The sequence below is a fragment of the Manis javanica genome, chromosome 15 (assembly GCF_040802235.1).
Source record: "Manis javanica isolate MJ-LG chromosome 15, MJ_LKY, whole genome shotgun sequence".
Lineage (NCBI taxonomy): Eukaryota > Metazoa > Chordata > Mammalia > Pholidota > Manidae > Manis > Manis javanica.
Genome location: NC_133170.1, coordinates 60,065,783 through 60,083,249, shown reverse-complemented (window position 1 = coordinate 60,083,249; position 17,467 = coordinate 60,065,783). Strand labels below are relative to the sequence as shown.

Sequence of the window (17,467 nt, the reverse complement as noted above, 5' to 3'; positions counted from 1 at the left end):
GTTTTGTTATTGAGTTGTAAGAGTTCTTTATATGTTCTGAATCTCAGTCCCATATCAGATACAAGATTTGCAAATATTTTCTCCCATTCTCTGGGTTCTTTTCACTTTCTTAGTTGTTGCCTCTCGAAGTGCAAAGTTTTTTATTTCGTTTGAGCCTAATTTATCAATATTTTTTTCTTTTGTCACTGCTGCTCAGGGCCCAAACTTTGACCCTGCCTCATGGAACTGTGCCTTGGGGTGACTGACTTTCCACTTTCCACATGTATAGCCCCTGCCTTCAGTGAATTCAGCAGGAGGCACAGGGGTGAAAGCAAGAGCTGCTGTGGCTGCCACGATGGGCAATGGTTAGAAGCAGGAAACAGGGTCAGGAGAGGTCCCAGGCAGGCAGGGGTGAGGGCAAGTGAGCCCAGCAGGACCGGAGACGATGTCAGCTGCAGTAGTGCAGCCAGGGAGGGGCGGTCTCAGAGCTTCCGGAGTTTTAGCATGCTCTCAGGACACCCGAGATTGGCTGTACCCTAAGGTGTGGTTAGCGGGTCAGCTCGGAGCCAGAGTGTCTGAGACAAATCCCAGCTTCTCACAAACTAGGTGGCAACTTGGGTAAGTTACCTCACTTGTCAGTTTCCTCTTCTGGAAAACGAGGGTGTGGTGTCAGCTTACCTCCCAGGGTGACTGGAAGGGCCAGCGGGATGGATGTAAAGTGCTCGGCCCAGTGCTTCAATGACAGTAAGCTCTGGACACATGTCTGCCAGTGACATTATTACTTTTTGAGAGTCTGGAAATGTCACTTGAGTCAATAGGAGGCGAGTTTATTTCACTCTTTCTCCCATAACTTATAGCCCTGCCTCGTAAAACTCCAAACCCAGATTAGTCCATAGAGACCAAAGGGTGAGCAAGCCCTGGAAGCCCAGCCACTGTGGGAGGGTGATAGGGGCCATCTCAGAGAGGCCGAGAGGTGGCAGGCATGATGTGGCACACCCTGGTATGGAGGAGCGTGTGGTGTGGGATGGTGTGACATGGTGTGGAGAAAGGGCTGGCTTTTGGGGCCCGTGCCTCTTGCATTCAGTATGCACAAGTCTTCAGGGCTTATTAAGAGCAGGGGGTCTGGAAGTGGAGCTGAGACTCTGCATTTCTGATAAGCTCCCAGGATATCCCCAGGCTACTGGTCCTCAGACCACATTTGAGTAGCAAGGAGCTAAAAGGCCTGAGTTCTGGCCTAAGTGAGGCCCCAGAGATGCTGAGCAAGTCCCCCCATGCCTCAGAACCTGTGGTCTAGAAGGGGACCTAGTTCAGCTCTATTGTGCGATATTCTCAGAAGGCTGAGGAGCAAAGGGGCAGAGGAGACACTTTGCAAAGGATGTGGGTACTGGAGAGGTCCCCATTTTCTGGATCATAGATTCACAGATGCAGAAATGGAGACACAGGCAGGAGGAGGCGGGGTCCTGCCTGCCCCCATCGACCCCGTCCTCCTGGAAGGGCCCCCTCCCCTGGCTCCCTACTGGCAGCCCTCACAGTGGCGCAGGGCTGGAAGGGGACAGGCGCTGCTGGGGGCACAGCCTCTGTTGCTTCCCACAGGCACTGTGCTCTCAGACATCATCCAGAAGTACTTCTTCTCCCCAACGCTCTTCCGAGTCATCCGCCTGGCCCGCATCGGCCGCATCCTCCGGCTGATCCGAGGGGCGAAGGGGATCCGCACGCTGCTCTTTGCCCTCATGATGTCCCTGCCAGCCCTCTTCAACATCGGCTTGCTGCTCTTCCTGGTCATGTTCATCTACTCCATCTTTGGCATGGCCAACTTCGCTTACGTCAAATGGGAAGCTGGCATCGACGACATGTTCAACTTCCAGACCTTCGCCAACAGCATGCTGTGCCTCTTCCAGATCACCACGTCGGCGGGCTGGGACGGTCTCCTCAGCCCCATCCTCAACACCGGGCCCCCCTACTGTGACCCCAACCTGCCCAACAGCAACGGCTCCCGGGGGAACTGTGGGAGCCCAGCCGTGGGCATCCTCTTCTTCACCACCTACATCATCATCTCCTTCCTCATTGTGGTCAACATGTACATCGCCATCATCCTGGAGAACTTCAGCGTGGCCACGGAGGAGAGCACCGAGCCCCTGAGCGAGGATGACTTTGACATGTTCTACGAGATCTGGGAGAAGTTCGACCCAGAGGCCACCCAGTTCATTGAGTATTCAGCCCTGTCTGACTTCGCTGATGCCCTGTCTGAGCCGCTGCGCATTGCCAAACCCAACCAGATAAGCCTCATCAATATGGACCTGCCCATGGTGAGCGGGGACCGCATCCACTGCATGGACATCCTCTTTGCCTTTACCAAGAGAGTCCTTGGGGAGTCTGGGGAGATGGACGCCCTGAAAATCCAGATGGAGGAGAAGTTTATGGCGGCTAACCCATCCAAGATCTCCTATGAGCCCATCACCACCACACTGCGGCGCAAGCACGAGGAGGTGTCAGCCACGGTCATCCAGCGGGCCTTCCGGAGGCACCTGCTACAGCGCTCCGTGAAGCACGCCTCCTTCCTCTTCCGCCAGCGGACAGGCAGCAGCGGCCTCTCCGAAGAGGACGCCCCTGAGCACGAGGGCCTCATTGCTTACATGATGAACGAGAACTTCCCCCGGCGCCTCGGCCCACCCTCCAGCTCCTCCATCTCCTCCACGTCCTTCCCGCCCTCCTATGACAGCATCACCAGGGCCACCAGCGACAACCTCCAGGCACGGGTGTCTGACTACAGCCACAGCGAAGAACTCATGGACATCCCCCAGTCCCCAGACAGAGATCGCGAGTCCATCGTGTGAGCCTCGCCTCTGCTGGCCAGGACACACCGAAAGGCAGCTGTGGCATCATGGCAAACCAGAATGCAGCCACAGACCAGCATCCGCTGGGCCTTCCTGGCTTTGGGTTCAGGAGTAGGGTTGGCCTCGGCCCCAGGCGTGGGGACGGCTGGAAGCAGCCGGCCGAGCCAGCCAGCCGAGTGGCCTGCCCTGGAGGCCCACAGGTACCAGGGCCTGGTCTGGCTAGGCAACACCCGGGGGATCTGAAAAGCGACCCTCCCAGCTGCTGAGGCAAAATAGAAACAGACCATGTATGTTGTGAATGGCTTTCATAAATTTATTATATTTGATATTTTTTTACTTGGGCAAAGAACTAACGATTTTTCTGTGGATGTCGGCAGCAGATCACACTGCCCCTTCCTAACTCTGAACAAGGGAGCCTCCCAAGCTGCTGGAACTCTTCTCAAAGCAGGAGAGAGATCCAGTGTGGTTCTCCCAGGCCCTCACTGTGCAGGGGCAGCAGCGGTGCCCTGCCACTGGGGCCGAGGTGCCAGGAGGACTGAACCCTTCTTTCACACACGTGCCCACACCACACACCACACCAGACACAGGTCACGTGTGGCCCGGGCTGCCCCAGGCAACGTCAGGCAAGCACCTCTGCCCCAGCCTAAGGGGACAGGCCTTGTCCCCCACTCCCCAGGGATGGGGTTTTTGCCAGCAGAGCCCACTCTGGCCATCCAGGGTCCCCATTTCCACCTGCTTTTATGCAGGCTATCCTGGGGTCAGTTCTACCAAAATAAGAGGAGAGTGGCCTGGGTCCCAGGGCTGGTCCCAGGTGCTGAGCTTGGCCTTCTGCGAGTATTAATGTCAACCCACGGCCCTTCCCTAGGCCCGGAGGAGCTGGAGACATGTGGGGTCTTAGCTGAGAAGCTCAGCAGCCATCAACTGCAACGGCTGCAGCCCATCCCACCAAGGGGTCCGGTCCGTCTCACCACCAGGTTCTCTCTCTGGACCCCTCTGCCGCCTTCTCTAGGGTGGAGTCCATGGCATGGCACCCAGCGCCCGTCCAGAGGCAGTGGCTGGAAGTGAGGCGGGCTGCCGAGGCCCCTGACAGGAGGGGCCTGGGGATTGTCAGGCCTTGCTCCCAGCTCCCAGAGGGGAAAGGCCAACCGTGGGTCCCCTCGGTAATGGGAGCGGTGTGGCCCCCAGCACAGCCCCTCTGGCTCAGCTGGGGGCCCGTCGGCACCACCCAGGACATCCTGAGGAGGGTTCAGGCTGCTCACAGGTCTTGTGAAAGACCTTTTCAGGGAAAAATACTCTTTCTAGTTCAATTACCCCCAGGGCCTCTTCAGCTGCTGACAATCCTGTTTAGCATATGCAAAGCCTGTAGTGTGGAGAGCTGTCACCCCAGGAGTGACAGTGTTGGCCGGTGGAGCTGAGCAGGCGGGGCTCATCCGCCTGGGTCCAGCTCTCCAGCAGAGCCATCCTCTGCCTGGCGTCCACCTCTGGGGCGGCCCTGGCGCCGGACTGGCTGCTGCTGACCTGCCTCGCCGAGCCATGGGAGGGCTGAGGGGCCCTGCTGGCTAGTGAAGTATTACGTTTCTTGTCACCCCAAGTTCCCTCGGTGGCAGCCCAGCCCGCCCCACCCAACCCCACTCCAGTGATTTCTCCTGTGTCCCTTTGACTCCGGTGTGGGGTGTGGTTCTTACTGTCCCCGAGACACATCTCGAGTGGGAGTCTTATTTTTATAGATCTCTGAGCTTTGCTCCCAAAGAGGGAGAAGGCCCACCCCGGGCAGTACGGGTGAGGAGGCAGTGGGCTACCAGCCCCACAGGCTGGAGGAGGCTATGGTTGTGTGGGGTCAGCCCAGATCCCTGAGACAGGTGCCAGGCTGGCCGCTGACACACCGGTGGCTGCTGACAGTGTGGCTGAGGGCAGGCGCAAGCCCGGCCTAGCTCCCTAGCTTCTAGCGTGGCTCTTGTATCTTGTGTTTTCCCAGAACTGCACAATGAGCAGCAGAGAGAAGAGGGTAGGAAGGGAGCATCAAGCGCCAGCTGTTGTCTGAACTAATCAAGCACTTCTCACCAAACTTTGTGTATAAATAAGATACATATTTTTAAAACAAATCAATAAATGACTTCCATGATCTGGCCTGGGCTCTCTTCTTGTGCTGACACTGGACAAAGGCGGTGACTGAGGCCCAAGGCACCCATGAGGAGGCCTCGCCCTGAGCAAACCTGGGTAATGGTGGTGTCCCAGGGGCAGTGGGGCCAGAGCCCCAGGACCATGTGTTCCAGGAAAGCAGAGGTGGAGGCTGATCCAGGGCAAGCGGTGCCCCCATGAGGGGACACGCAGGCCTTGCCTCCCATTCCGGGGCAACACAAGGAGGAACATGGTTTGGGGCTCACAGGATCTCACACGATCAGTGAAAGGGTTGGAAAGGTGGAGGCAGGAAAGGGCAGCTGCCATGGAGAACAGCCAGGTGGTGGCACCTGTGTGCCCGGCCAGGCTTCGGCCTCTGACCCCTGGCACACTTCCTCCCCCTCCCTCCCGACTCCTCAGTGCAGTGTGGCTTGCCACTCCCCCCACCGCCCCCGCCCCACCAAAAGTGCTCTGGAGGCTGTCGCAAGCTGGTCCTCAACGGTGTCCACTAGAGTCCCCTCCGTGTGGTGAGCTCAGCGGGCCTCAGCCTCTCTGGGAGTCCTCTGTTCCCAGGGGCTCTGTTGCGCCACCCTCTGCAGAAGTCTCCTCCAGGCTTGAGGACTGCCTCCTTTGGGGGCACATCCATGGCTGCCTCAGTGACCGTGGCAAGAGTGGGAAAGAGCTGTCGCCCTTTTGTTCTCTAAGCTGAATCCCAGCTTCATCTGCCGCTCAGGCCTCTCCACTGAGCCCAGGCCAGCACATCGGCTGCTTGCTCGGCATCGCCGAAGCACTCATCTCCACTCACTCTGAGCCCACCTGTCTGCCTGGGCCCGTGATGGCCCGTAGGTGCCTCCTGAACCTCAGGGCTTCACTCGCCCATGGGCTGGCTCCATCCTGCTGCTGCTTCCAGGGCATGGAGACGGGGCAGCCCCTCACGGCCCCAGGGTACTGTAATCTGAGATCACCACCTTCCAAATGAAACCTCTGTGCTGCCAGCCACCTCAGCATCAAGGCAAATCCCCCTGGGAGCCTGTAGTGCACCTCACCTAACCCTCAAAGGAGCCCTCCTCTCAGCCTCACCAGCTGCTGCTCCTCCACCAGAACACCGTTCTCTGCTTGGCCTTCAGCCTCATCTCACCGCCACCTCCTCCAGGAGCCCTCCCTGACTACCACCCAACCCCATTCCCCACCACCTGTCCCCACACTTGGTATTTCCCTGTCATTGCTCCTATGCCTCACTGCAAACACCTGCACAGCTGGTAGTGTCTCCCACTATCAGCAAAGCCAAACCTCATTTTGTCTCTGCCTGGCCCTGGGTGAAAGCTCTCCAGCTCAGGCTTCGGCCAACAGCAGCTGTGGCCACTTTACATTGTATATACAATCTCGGCCTGTCCTGAGAGTGTCCAGCCCGGAGCAGCTGGAGACAGGGTGGCTGGGTGGCTCCTCCTCCCCACCCAGCCAGGCGGCCAGGGGCGACCCCCATGTGGTATCCCCCACGTGGGCTTTCTGAAGGCTCCCTGCTGGCCTTCTCTGCAGTTTGCTCACCCACGAGATGCAGTCTTCTCCAGATGCCCCTGCGACCCCTACCTTTGCCTGTGGGCACTGCGGGTCCACCCCCAGCCTCCTCCTGCCAAGCCCCTCTCCCATCCAAGTGGCCTGTCACATGGCACACACAGGCCCTCTCCCACCCGTCACCTCTGGGTGCTTGTCCCACTCACCCTGGGGCAGCAGCCAGCGTACACGCCCCTCCAGGTCCTGGAGCTGGAGCCAGGCCCCATCCACATGCCCCATGTGAGCTTTCTCTGCTCCGTGAGGCCCAGTCCTCTGGACTCTCACAGGTCAAGCTCTGCAGGAAGGCTTGGGAGACCCCTTGGCAGGCCCAGTGAGAAGGTGGCAGGCCCCCCAGCACCCTCCCCAAGGAAAGGCCTCCGGGTCCCAGAGCAACACGCAACCTGCCGCACCCTTAGACCTCTGCACCTCGGACCCCTTATGATACCCTTGATGTGACTGTGGGTCCCGGGCCCATTTTCCTTGTAAGCCATCTGCCTGTGAGAGCCTGTGGTTTGGCATCCTGAAACCCCTGGTGCTGGTTCATGGTCAAAACTCAGCAGAGAGAGTCACCTCTGACCCCATGACACCTGTTTGATTCTTTCCCCATTCAGACCAGGGCTTTCCAAAGGGCAGGCCACATCCCAGTGCAGAGGCCACAACCAGTTTTTTTGAAGATAACAGGATTTAAAACAGCAGTGTCCCCCATATGCAACGAGTGTTGTTTTGTGAAACTATTATTTCAAATACATGTAAACAGGGTGCCTGTGTGTCTGCTGGGAAGTGATGGAAATACTTACTAGACAGCCCAGTGAAGCACATGGAGGGGGACCCAGCAGGCATGTGGCAGTCACTGGGTGGGTTTATGGGGAACAGGGGAGCTGCATCTCCAGAAGCGGCAAAGGCTCAGGCTTCTCAGGCTCCAGGATGCGCTGCATCTGGGCGAGGGCTTCCCCACCTCCCTCAATGCTGGGGCTGAGGGCCAAGGGTTCCCAGACCCCTTGTGTGGGGTCTTGCCACTGCCTGTGGGGCATGAGTGGGCCCTGAGCTGGCAGCAGCTGCAGCTGTCTCCATGCAGTGCTGGATGAGGCTGGGGTCCCAGCAGCAGGCGGCTGTGTCAGAGGGAAGGCATGTTCCCAGAGGCTCACCCTTTGGCCAGGAAGGAGGGGCCCCTGGACAGACAACAGCACCCACCCTGGGGCATGGCTTTGGCCCATTAGCCCCAAGCTGAGGGACTGGGACTCAAGCTGGAGGGTGAGGAGGTGCTGCATGGCACTGCCAGAGGCAATACAGCCTGGCAGAGACACGGCAGGCAGGCGCCAGGGTGGCCGAGGTCGGCTCAGGAAGGGGGCTGGGGTCCCTGCACCCCACTGCTTCTCCACAACTTCTAAGGCTCCAGGTCAGGCCTGGCACACCATGTCCCCCAGCCCTGGCAGATCAGAAGCTGGGGGTCACCTGCCAGAGATGTCCCCATCAGCCAAGTGGTTCCCTGTGAATTCACCAGGACCCTCTCCTCCATTCGAATCTTTCCTGTCCTCAAAGCCCCCTGACCCTTATCTTTTCTCTCTGCCCACTCTTCATTGTTCTGGAAGGAGGGCAGACACAAGGCCACATGAGATCCTGGCCTACACGGAGAGACGTGTGCAGACTCACACCTGTGCATGCTCAAGGCGCAGTAATCAGAGTGCTTGTGGGGAGGGGGAGAGAAGTGACCACAGAGATGTCTGAAATCCCAGAAATGGGCCTCACCCTTCCTGTCCCAACCCCCTTTGGACCAGAGGCTCAGGATGTTCCCAGGGACAGAGGCAGGCAGGCAGGCCAGAATGGGTGGCTGAGGGACTTCATTCAAAAATGACACTCGAAGGCTGGCAGCTGCCAAGCTCCATCCGGGGGGATCCGCTCTGCTGCGGGTGTCCAACGTCAGCCTGAACAGCAGGGGTCGGGGCTGGGCCAGCCCGAGCCCAGCATGTATAATGACCATGCGGACAGGCACTTCCTCCCACGCCAGCTCACAGGGCTGGCATCCCTGGCAGCTGCCAGGCATCTGCTGCCAGAGAGAAAAGCCCCGTCACCCAGCCTTTGAGGAGAGGCAGACTGGCTCAGATTCCAGAGAGGCATGCAGGTCACAGCAGTGCCCCCTTCCCGGACATGGGCTGATGGCCTGTCCTCTGCCGCTCCATGCTCAGCTTCCGTAGGCAGAGCCTCAGGGTGCAGGTGCTGGGATTTTAGGAGCCGCCGGCCAGTGGCCTGAGCTTGCCTCCAGTATTTGTTCCTGGAGCCAAGTCTCCGGGGGCCATTGGCCCGCGACTCACCCTGCTTCTGCTACAAGGCTGTGTAGGAGGGGCTGCAAGGCCTGTGGAGGGTTGGAGGGCTTGACCAAGAGGACAGGCTGGCTCTCCCAAGATAACTGGGCCTCCTGCATCCTGGATCAAACCCATCACATTTATGGCCTTCTCTGTAGACAGGAGACAACCAGGAAATGACAAAAGCCAATAAGGCCAATACATAAAGGGTAAGGAATAACCCGTATGTGCACCCATCCCTGGGCCCCAGAGCTGGGCAGGGCTGAGCCCCTCCCTTCTGTCTGGGTCTTGACTTCAGCCACTGACCCCAGGGGACAGTTAAAACTGCCATCAGCCTCCACCAGGTGTTCTGATGGATTTCCAGCTGCTCAGGCCAAGAACCTTGGAGTCACCCCTGCCTCCCCTGTCTCTCCCAGTCCACCAACAGCAGGAAATCCTGTTGGCTCTGCCTTTGAAACACAGCCAAAGTCCAACCACTTCTCAGCGCCTCCGCTCCCACCACTCTGGTCTGGGCCACCACAGTCTCTTGCCTAGATTCTTGCAGAGTCCTCCTAGCTGGTCTTGCCCCAGACCATTCTCATCCTAGAAGCCAGGCAGCTGGTAAAAGACAAGTCAGGTCATGTGGTTGGTCAGCACAGAACCCCCAAGCTGCCAGGGGCTCAGCGGACAGTCCTAGCCCTGTGCAGCCCTCCACACTGCCCACCTCTCCCCAGTGCCCATGGAAGACGCCCTGCCAACCCTCTCACTCCGCATCAACACCCACCCCTTGCTGGTCCTGCCCCCACTGAGCGCTCCTCACCTGAGGTCTTCAACTCTTCCCCCAGGGAGCAGTGTGGCTCCTGTCCACCTCTCCCAAGTCTTTCCTCAAATATCACCTTTGCAAGGAGGCAACCATGACCATCCAATTTCCTTCCCTTCCAGCCCACTGTTTCTATATTTCAGTCAGGTTCAGTGAGGTAATTTATGTACAGTAAAATTCACCCTTTTAAATGCACAGCCTGATGAGTTGTGATAACTCTATAAGCAGTACTGCCACCACCAAAATCAATACAACAGATGCTTCCACCCCGGCCAGAACTCCACCCCTCTGGGAAGTTCCCTCTGCTCGGCTGCAGCTTCCCTTCTCCCCACAAACTCCTGGCAACCACTGTGTGTCTGTTCCTACAGATCTAATGCTTACGGAGAGTTCCATGGAAGTGGAATCACACGGTAGGGAGCCTTCTGTGGCTGCCTGCTGTCAGCATAATGCATACATCTGTGTCACTGCGCATGTTGGCTTGGATGCACCAGTTTGCTCTGCATTCAATTGCTGGACATTTGGGTCGTTTAGTTTTTTGCTCTCAAAGATAAAGTGGCTACGAACATTTGGTGCAGGTGTTTGTGCAGTCATGTATTTTTATCTCTTGAGTAAACACCAAGAAATTGGATTTCAGGGTCCCATGATTAGTGGGTGGTTAACTTCCTAAGACATTGTCCATTTTCTTCCAAGTGGTGTTTGCTGTCATTTCCACCCACAGTGAGAGTTCCAGTTGCTTCATATCAATGCCGACACCTGGTATCATCAGTCCTTATATTTTTCCTTCCATTTTAGCCCTGTGAGTGGGTGTATCCGTAATTTTAATTTGTTTCCTGATGACAGTAATGTCAGGTGTCGTTCATGTCAGGTGGCCATTGTTGTATCTTCTTTGGTGGAATGTCTGCGTTGTTTCTGAGGCGCCCTAAACGCAGCCTTCCTACACATCATTATCTGAGGAGCTGTGCAACGTGGCAGCTGTCCCGGCCCGGGCTGGACACGGCTTGCTGGACAGTGTGGAGGAACTGCCCCAGCTGGTCCAGTGTCTGTGCCCTCATCTGTAAAATGGGCATAACGAGACTTGCCTCCTAGTGTAGAGTGAGGATTGTGTAAATTAAGACATGTACAGAATTTGTCCTAATCCCTGAGACAGAGTAAGCCCTTAACAAATGTCCTGTATGATGGAGATGAGTATTGCTATGGGAGTTGCTCGTGTCAACCCCATTGCCTCTTTAGAGCCCTGTGTTCACCTGTAAATGGTTGGGGACAATCTCTAAGTCCCTTCCTCAGCTACAGTCACCAGTTCCCTGAACTGCTCTCTCTTCACAGACAACACGCATCTCAGGTCCCTTCCTCCACCCAGGGGCTCCCCACATGGGGAATACTAGCTACACGCACGGTGCAGCAAAATGGCCCAGGGCCACTCCATCACCAAGGAGAGGGCAGTAACACAGGGAGATGAGGCAGAACAGGGAAGGGCAGCACAGAAGGACCGCAGACCTGGAGGTGGGGAGTGGCACAGCCCTGCGGGCACTCCAGGCCCATGCAGCCCCCCTCTGCCCACTGAACCCACAGGAAGGCTGGGTCCCTAAGGGGGACCCCCCAGGGGAGTGGGTGGGGAGGGGGTCGGGTGGGGCCATTGTCCACCCAGGTCCCGGACTGAAGCCAGGGTGCCAGGGAGGAGGAGGAGACAACGAACGAGAGCAGCCAGTGGGCACCCCCAATATGCCAGAAAGACCAGGGAGCCAAGGGGTCATACGGGCTGGGTAGGGGTTGGGAGCCTGGCGCAGGAAAACAGCAGGCCCATGGGCTGGGGCACAGGCGGGGGCTCCCCCTCCTCCCAGACTGTGGGCAGCCCTGCCGGCCTTGCCAAGGGGTCATATGGGCTGGGTGGGGGCTGGGGGCCTGGAGCAGGAGAACAGCAGGCCCATGGGCTGGGGCACAGGTGGGGGGCTCCCCTCCCCTCCCAAACTGCGGGCAGCCCCGCCGGCCTTGCCAGCACCATGGCCATCCGGGTCCTCCTTTCCCGGGGGGCCACCCCCTGCCACCAGGCCACAGCCACAGAGCCCCAAGCCCACTTCACTGCTCCTGGGCCCCAGCAGCAGACCACCAGCCCCACGGTGGAAGCCCCACAAAGCCATGCGTGTGCCCCACCAGCCCCACCTGCTCCCGACCCAGCCCCACTCCCCTCCTGCAGACCTGTGGATGCTCTGGTGCCTGCAGGAGATGAAAGCTGAGCCAGGCCACAGCCCACCTCAGGAGTGAGGGCAGTAGCCCCAGAGCCGAGGAGTCCCCTTCCTCATGCGCTCCCTCCTTCCAAGAGATGCCAGCCCATACCTGGGACCAGCTGGGGACACTGAGGCAATTGGCCTCCTTTAGCAAACACACATTGAGCATCTTGTCATTCTGGAATTAAAATGAGTAAGATCAGACAAGGCCCCTGCCCTCAAGTAACTCACTGTCAGGGCAGGTAGACAGAGTAACGAAAAGAGGGCCACTTATTACAAAACTGTGGGGGGAGAGTCTGGAGAGCAGTAAGGACACCCAGGGGTGGGGGGTGAAGCTGCAATCACACAAGCAACCTGGGCAACCCAGCGGGGCACCTCCAGGCCGAAGGAGGAGCAGAGGAGATGCCAAGGTGCTGGGGAGTCCAGCCCAGGGGAGGAGCCGGTGCTCTGCACACCTGCAGCTCCTGAGACATCAACGCCTGCACAGCAGCCAGCTGGGTTTGTAGTTCAGCAAGGCCCCGTCCTGCTCTCAGGAGGGTCAGTGAGGGCACAGAATGAAGGAGGGGGAGCAGGTCAGGTGGCCTCTGCAGGAAGAGATGGTGGTGGCTCAGATCAGGACAGCAACAGTGCAAAGGGAGAAACGTGGGAACTATTTAGATGCAAAATTGGGAGAGAGAGGACAGAGAATGAGTGAGGAGGCCTCCCTGGTCTCTGGCCAGGATGGGGGAAGGTGGCACGAGGTCTGGCCCTCAGGCTGCCACATCTGCCCCAACAAGCCCTTGGCAAGCAGGATGGATGGCCTGCTGGGGGGCTTAGCCCTCTTTGAGAATTAAGTCTAGGGTCCATCTCCCTGACCCCACCCCCCACATCCACCAAGGGCTGCTGAGCCCCAGGAGGCAGCAAGTCCCACAGCTGCTGGAGGCAGCGCTAGCACACGGTGGACACAGAGAGGCAGCTTCTCTGCTCCCCCAGACGCAGCCGCATGACCCACTCCCGAGCAAGGAGCCCCACAGAGGCCTCAGTCCGTTTTTAACATTTTCTGCTTACCCATTGGGAATTTCATGACATTCCCAGTCCCTTCCCTTACGAAACTTCACCTTCTGCTTGACCCATTTGAATACTAAAATAGGGGGTCAGGATCTGACTGCACTGCCATCTCACTGTTGAGGACACTTGGGCAACCTCAGAGGGTCCAGCCCAAGATTCCAGGAGACAGCATCATTTCTCAAAGTCAAGGGGAGCCTGGGCAGGGGTTGCTGCTTTGACTTATCTCCAGGTGACAGTCCTGGGGTAAAGCACCACAGTCCCTGGCCACGAGCACACACAGACATCAGTGCGCCAAGGTCCCCAGAACTCCCAATGGCAGTCTCACGCATGTGGCAGGCCCTTGCTGTGACCTCTGCCACCGCCCGCATGCCTACTGAACTCAGGGTCACTCCATGTGAGAAGCCCGGCCCAGGCCTCCACAGTGGCTGCCCCACCCCTCCCCTACAGCTGTCCCCTTCACAGCTCAGGAAGGGGTACAGGTGTTATTTTCTTCTCTCCTGGAGGCTCTGGGCTTTCTCTGTAAATTGATGCACTTCCCCCAGGGGCCAGCATTGTGTAGCAGGGGTTTCAGGGAAAGAAAGCCTTGGATCTAGACTCAAACAGTCAACCAACTCCAAGATCTTGGCTATCTACTCCCTCCTACAGCTGCATAATTTAAAAAGCCAGTTAAGTGGCCTTCACTGGACTCCTGGCATTTTATTTTTAAACCCTACTTTCACTTACTACCTATGTATGCGGCAAGTGGGCTGTGCTGGGCATTTAACCTTCCTGTTGGTCCCTGGAGCCTTGAGAGGCTTGTTTGGGGCATGGACCCCCAATGGCACCCTGTCCCCAGCCTCGGCTCAGGCTTTGGTCTGAGGGCTTCCCATGCGGGAAAGAGGAACATTTCCAGGTGGAAATCTTCCAAATGTGTCTTCCCCAATCACCTTGTCACCAGATTGTTCTAAGCAAAACTTGCTCGTAAATTATCTTTGCCTTTGGCTGTTCACACACAAAGGTCACATAGCTGCCTGCCTCTGATATCACACACGTAGCTGGGGAAATGGCTTCAGAGATTCCCACAGCTGGGATCTCCAGAGGAATTATGACCAAGAAAGGGCAGACGAGGTCATGATGAAGAGGGAACAGAAAAAGAGAAGAGGCAGGAAAGACCCAGGGAGCTAGGAGGTCTCCTCCATGGTTATCCTGCTCCTATTTCCCCTTCCAACTCTGAACTGCAGCCTCTTCTGCTCCCCCCACCATCACATCCAATAACAAATAATAAAAATGGTTAACTAGTTGTGATAAGCATGCACAGCACCCAAATCTTGGTTTCTAAATACCATTCTCCATTAAAAGGAAATGAGACTCCTGGTGACATGGCTGATTCATGGCTAGAGCAGAGCAAATACGAAGTGAGCCTGGAACAACTAGGGCCAGAAGGAAAGAGAGGGCTCAGAGCCCAACAGGACAACTCAAGGACTCAGGAGCCAGTGGGAACAAGTCCGACCCTTAAGTTCAGAAGGTACGAGGGGTAGAACATCATCAGTGAATGAAAACTGGAGGGTGAAAGTTCAACAGGAATGGAGTATATCCCTGCAAAGGCTTTTTAACAGCAAAAAAAAATTGCAGTTGCCTGGTGAGGGAGCTTGGCCACACCACCCAAACCAAGACACCAAAGACAACAGCTCTGAGGGATGCACGAAGGGTGGTGCATGCCCCCAACGTGATCCTCTGTGAGGGACACACAGCACCTCTGTGGTAATCTTGCCAGCAGTGCATAACCTGAGAGTAACAATGAGGAAACAGAAAACAGAACTTGAGCAGCAACGTTCTACAAAATAACTGGCCTGTCCTCCGAAAATGCCAAATTCATGTAACACGAAGGAAGGCTGAGGAATTCTTCCAGACTGAAGAGGGCTAAAGGGACATGGCAACTAAATGTAGTGGGTGACCTGGAACAAGAGGGAAAATGGACATAATGTAGACTTGATGGAGACAGTGGATGAAACTTGAATATGGCCTGTGGCATAGGCACAGTGTTACATCAATGTCACATTTTCTGATTTTGATAGCTGTATTGTGATTTTGTGAAAGAACACCCTTGTCTTTATGATACATATGGAAATACTTAGGGGTAAAATGGGGCATGATGTCTTCAACTTATTCTCAACTTATTCTTCAACTTATTCTCAAGTGACTCAGAAAAAAAACAATATAAAGTACACACACATATGGAGAGAGAGAATTATGAAACAAATGGGCAAAATATGAATAGCTGGTGAGTCTGCATAAAGGATACACATGGAAATTGCTTTCAACTTTCCTGTAAGTTTGAAATTACATTAAAATAAAATTCACATGAATAACAATGGCCAACAATTACACGGCACTCACTCTGTGTGGGCTGTTCAAATACTAAGTGATACTTACACGGTCCTACAAAGTATATGGCATTGTCATGCTCACTTCACAGATGGGGAGATGGAGGCACAGAGCAGTTAAGCAACTTGCCTAAGCCCTTCAACCTGGTAAGATGGCAGAGCTTGGATCTGACCCCAGTCAGTGTGCATGACTCTGGAGTCTGCATCCTTAGCCAGTGTGCACAGCCCCCTCCCCAGCTATGCAGAGGCTGAAAACAGAGCCCAAGGACAGGGACACCAGAAATGAGGTGCACTCGTTCACACGCAAAGCCATGGACCAGCTGCCAGCAGAGTGGCTGTGAGGACGGAAGGGGCGCCTGCTGATAAGCAGTGGGGGTACCCAGCCTGGCAGGGTGGCCACCCTCCAGCCCTGTGCCCAAAGGAGGGGGGCCCGCCCTGCCACCCCAGGAGGTCTCATGGGCAGAGACAGAGCCTCAAAGCTATTGAGTGTCAGGGGACCTCGGGCATCCAGCAGGGTGTGGGGTGGAGGGGCAAGATGCTGCTGCCTAAATGCAGAGGTGGAGGGACCCCGCTGTCCCTTCCCTGCTGGAGGGCCTGTCACAAGGCGGCGTGGCTCACACCTGCTTATCAGGCCGGGTGTGGAGAGGGTGTTGCAGATGGAAGATAGGGCTGGGACAGGGCTGTCCACACGGCGCCCTGCAGAGGCCGCAGCCAGCCCCAGCGAGCCCCCACGGGCCACCAGGCAGTGCCCTGGCCAGGAGCCCTGCCACCAAACAGGGGAGCCCCCTGCTGCCCAGCCCAACCCTCCCTTCACCCACAGGCAGCCCAAGGCAGGGAGGTGCCCCTCCCCAAAAACACCCTGTAAGCACACAGGAGGGCCTGAGTACACAGGGTCCTAGCCTCCACCCACAGACCACAGGCAAGGGCCAAGGGCCACGGTGAGGGGAGCAAGGAGCACAGTCTGTTCAAGCTTCATCGGCCTGGAGGGTGAGGTGGGGCACAAACTCACCTTACTGTCCTGGGCCCCACTGACCTCGTATGAGATCAAGGTCGCCACTTGCGTCTGGGTGGCCGTGGATGGCGAGGGGCTAAGTTCCCTTTTGGGGGAGGGACAGAGCTGTGAGAGGTGGGAGGCAGCATAAAGCACATAATCAGGGGGGTGGGGGCCAACAGGAGCATTAGGGCCATGGTGGGTGGTGGAAAGAAATGGAAACATATGTCCTGCCTGGTGGCCCAAGAAGGAGGAGCTAAGGAAGCCACTGCCTGTCACTGTCCATCCCCAGGCCCACAGCCTTGGGGGTTGTTTGGTGGAAAGGACCCTGACATTACCAGAGGGTAGTTGTCTTGTGACCCTGGAGGAACTGGGGCCGGGGTGGGGCGGAGGGAGAGGGAGAGAACAGAAATGATTCCAATATCCCAGTGGGTGGGGGAAGGTGGGATTCCACACCTGCACACAGCAGGAAAACCTGATTTTAGCTCTGCTTCCCCCAGGAACAAGCACTCAAAAGCCCCTGCTCAGCATGGTCTGACTGCTGCCTCAGACCAAGGACAGCCCCTGCAGAGCTGACGGAGGGTGCCTGGGGCCCAACCCTGCAGGAAACAATGCTCAGCATCCCAGGTGCCATCCAAGACAAGGCCCCTGTCCAGGCTGCTCAGGCACGCCCGCCAGCAGGCACAGAGCCAGAACCCTGGCGGAGACATACAGAGCATGCGCCTGCAGGTCCCTCTGAAATACCTCCCCACAGCCATTGTCACTCTGTCTTCAACTGGTCTGACAGGTCCCTGCAAGGGGGATGGCCCACCAGCCAGGCCCTGGGCCCCACCTTTCCTGGCCCCTCACAGTGAAAATGAGCACATGGAACTCGGGCAGGAGGAGCCCAACCTTCTGGACTTAACTCCAAAACACTATTTGAGCTGTGCTATTTACAGAACCCTCTAGAGGGTCCAGAAAGGAGGCATCTCCTCCGTTAGCCTGCCTCCAGGAGGTGAGCAAGGTCTTGCAGGACTGAGGAGTAAATGCATGAATGGCTGAATTACAAGACAAATTAAAATAGATGTAACAACCTTGGAAAGTGATGGGCAAACAGGAGATTGGGGGCCAGAACACCCTCATAAATCATAAAGTCCTGAAGTTTGTTTCTGTGTTGGTGAAATGAGATAAAGCACAGCTACTGAAAGGTGGGTGAATGTGTTCTGATATGAACACACTTTGCTGACCCCACAGCCCTGATGTGGCCAAAAGGCTGATGGCATC

The 17,467-nt window shown here is 56.7% G+C and overlaps 1 protein-coding gene across 9 annotated transcripts in view; it reads left to right on the top strand.

Moving 5' to 3' along the window:
• Positions 1–3,139, top strand: part of SCN5A (sodium voltage-gated channel alpha subunit 5) — an 89,478-nt gene extending 86,339 nt beyond the window's left edge. For all 9 annotated transcript variants that reach the window (XM_073222453.1, XM_037014351.2, XM_037014349.2 and 6 more), the window contains one exon: positions 1,573–3,139. In XM_073222453.1, the coding sequence (XP_073078554.1) occupies positions 1,573–2,813 (1,241 nt within the window). In that variant the 3' untranslated portion in view covers positions 2,814–3,139. The remainder of the gene's footprint in view (positions 1–1,572) is intronic.
• The last annotated feature ends 14,328 nt before the right edge of the window (positions 3,140–17,467 follow it).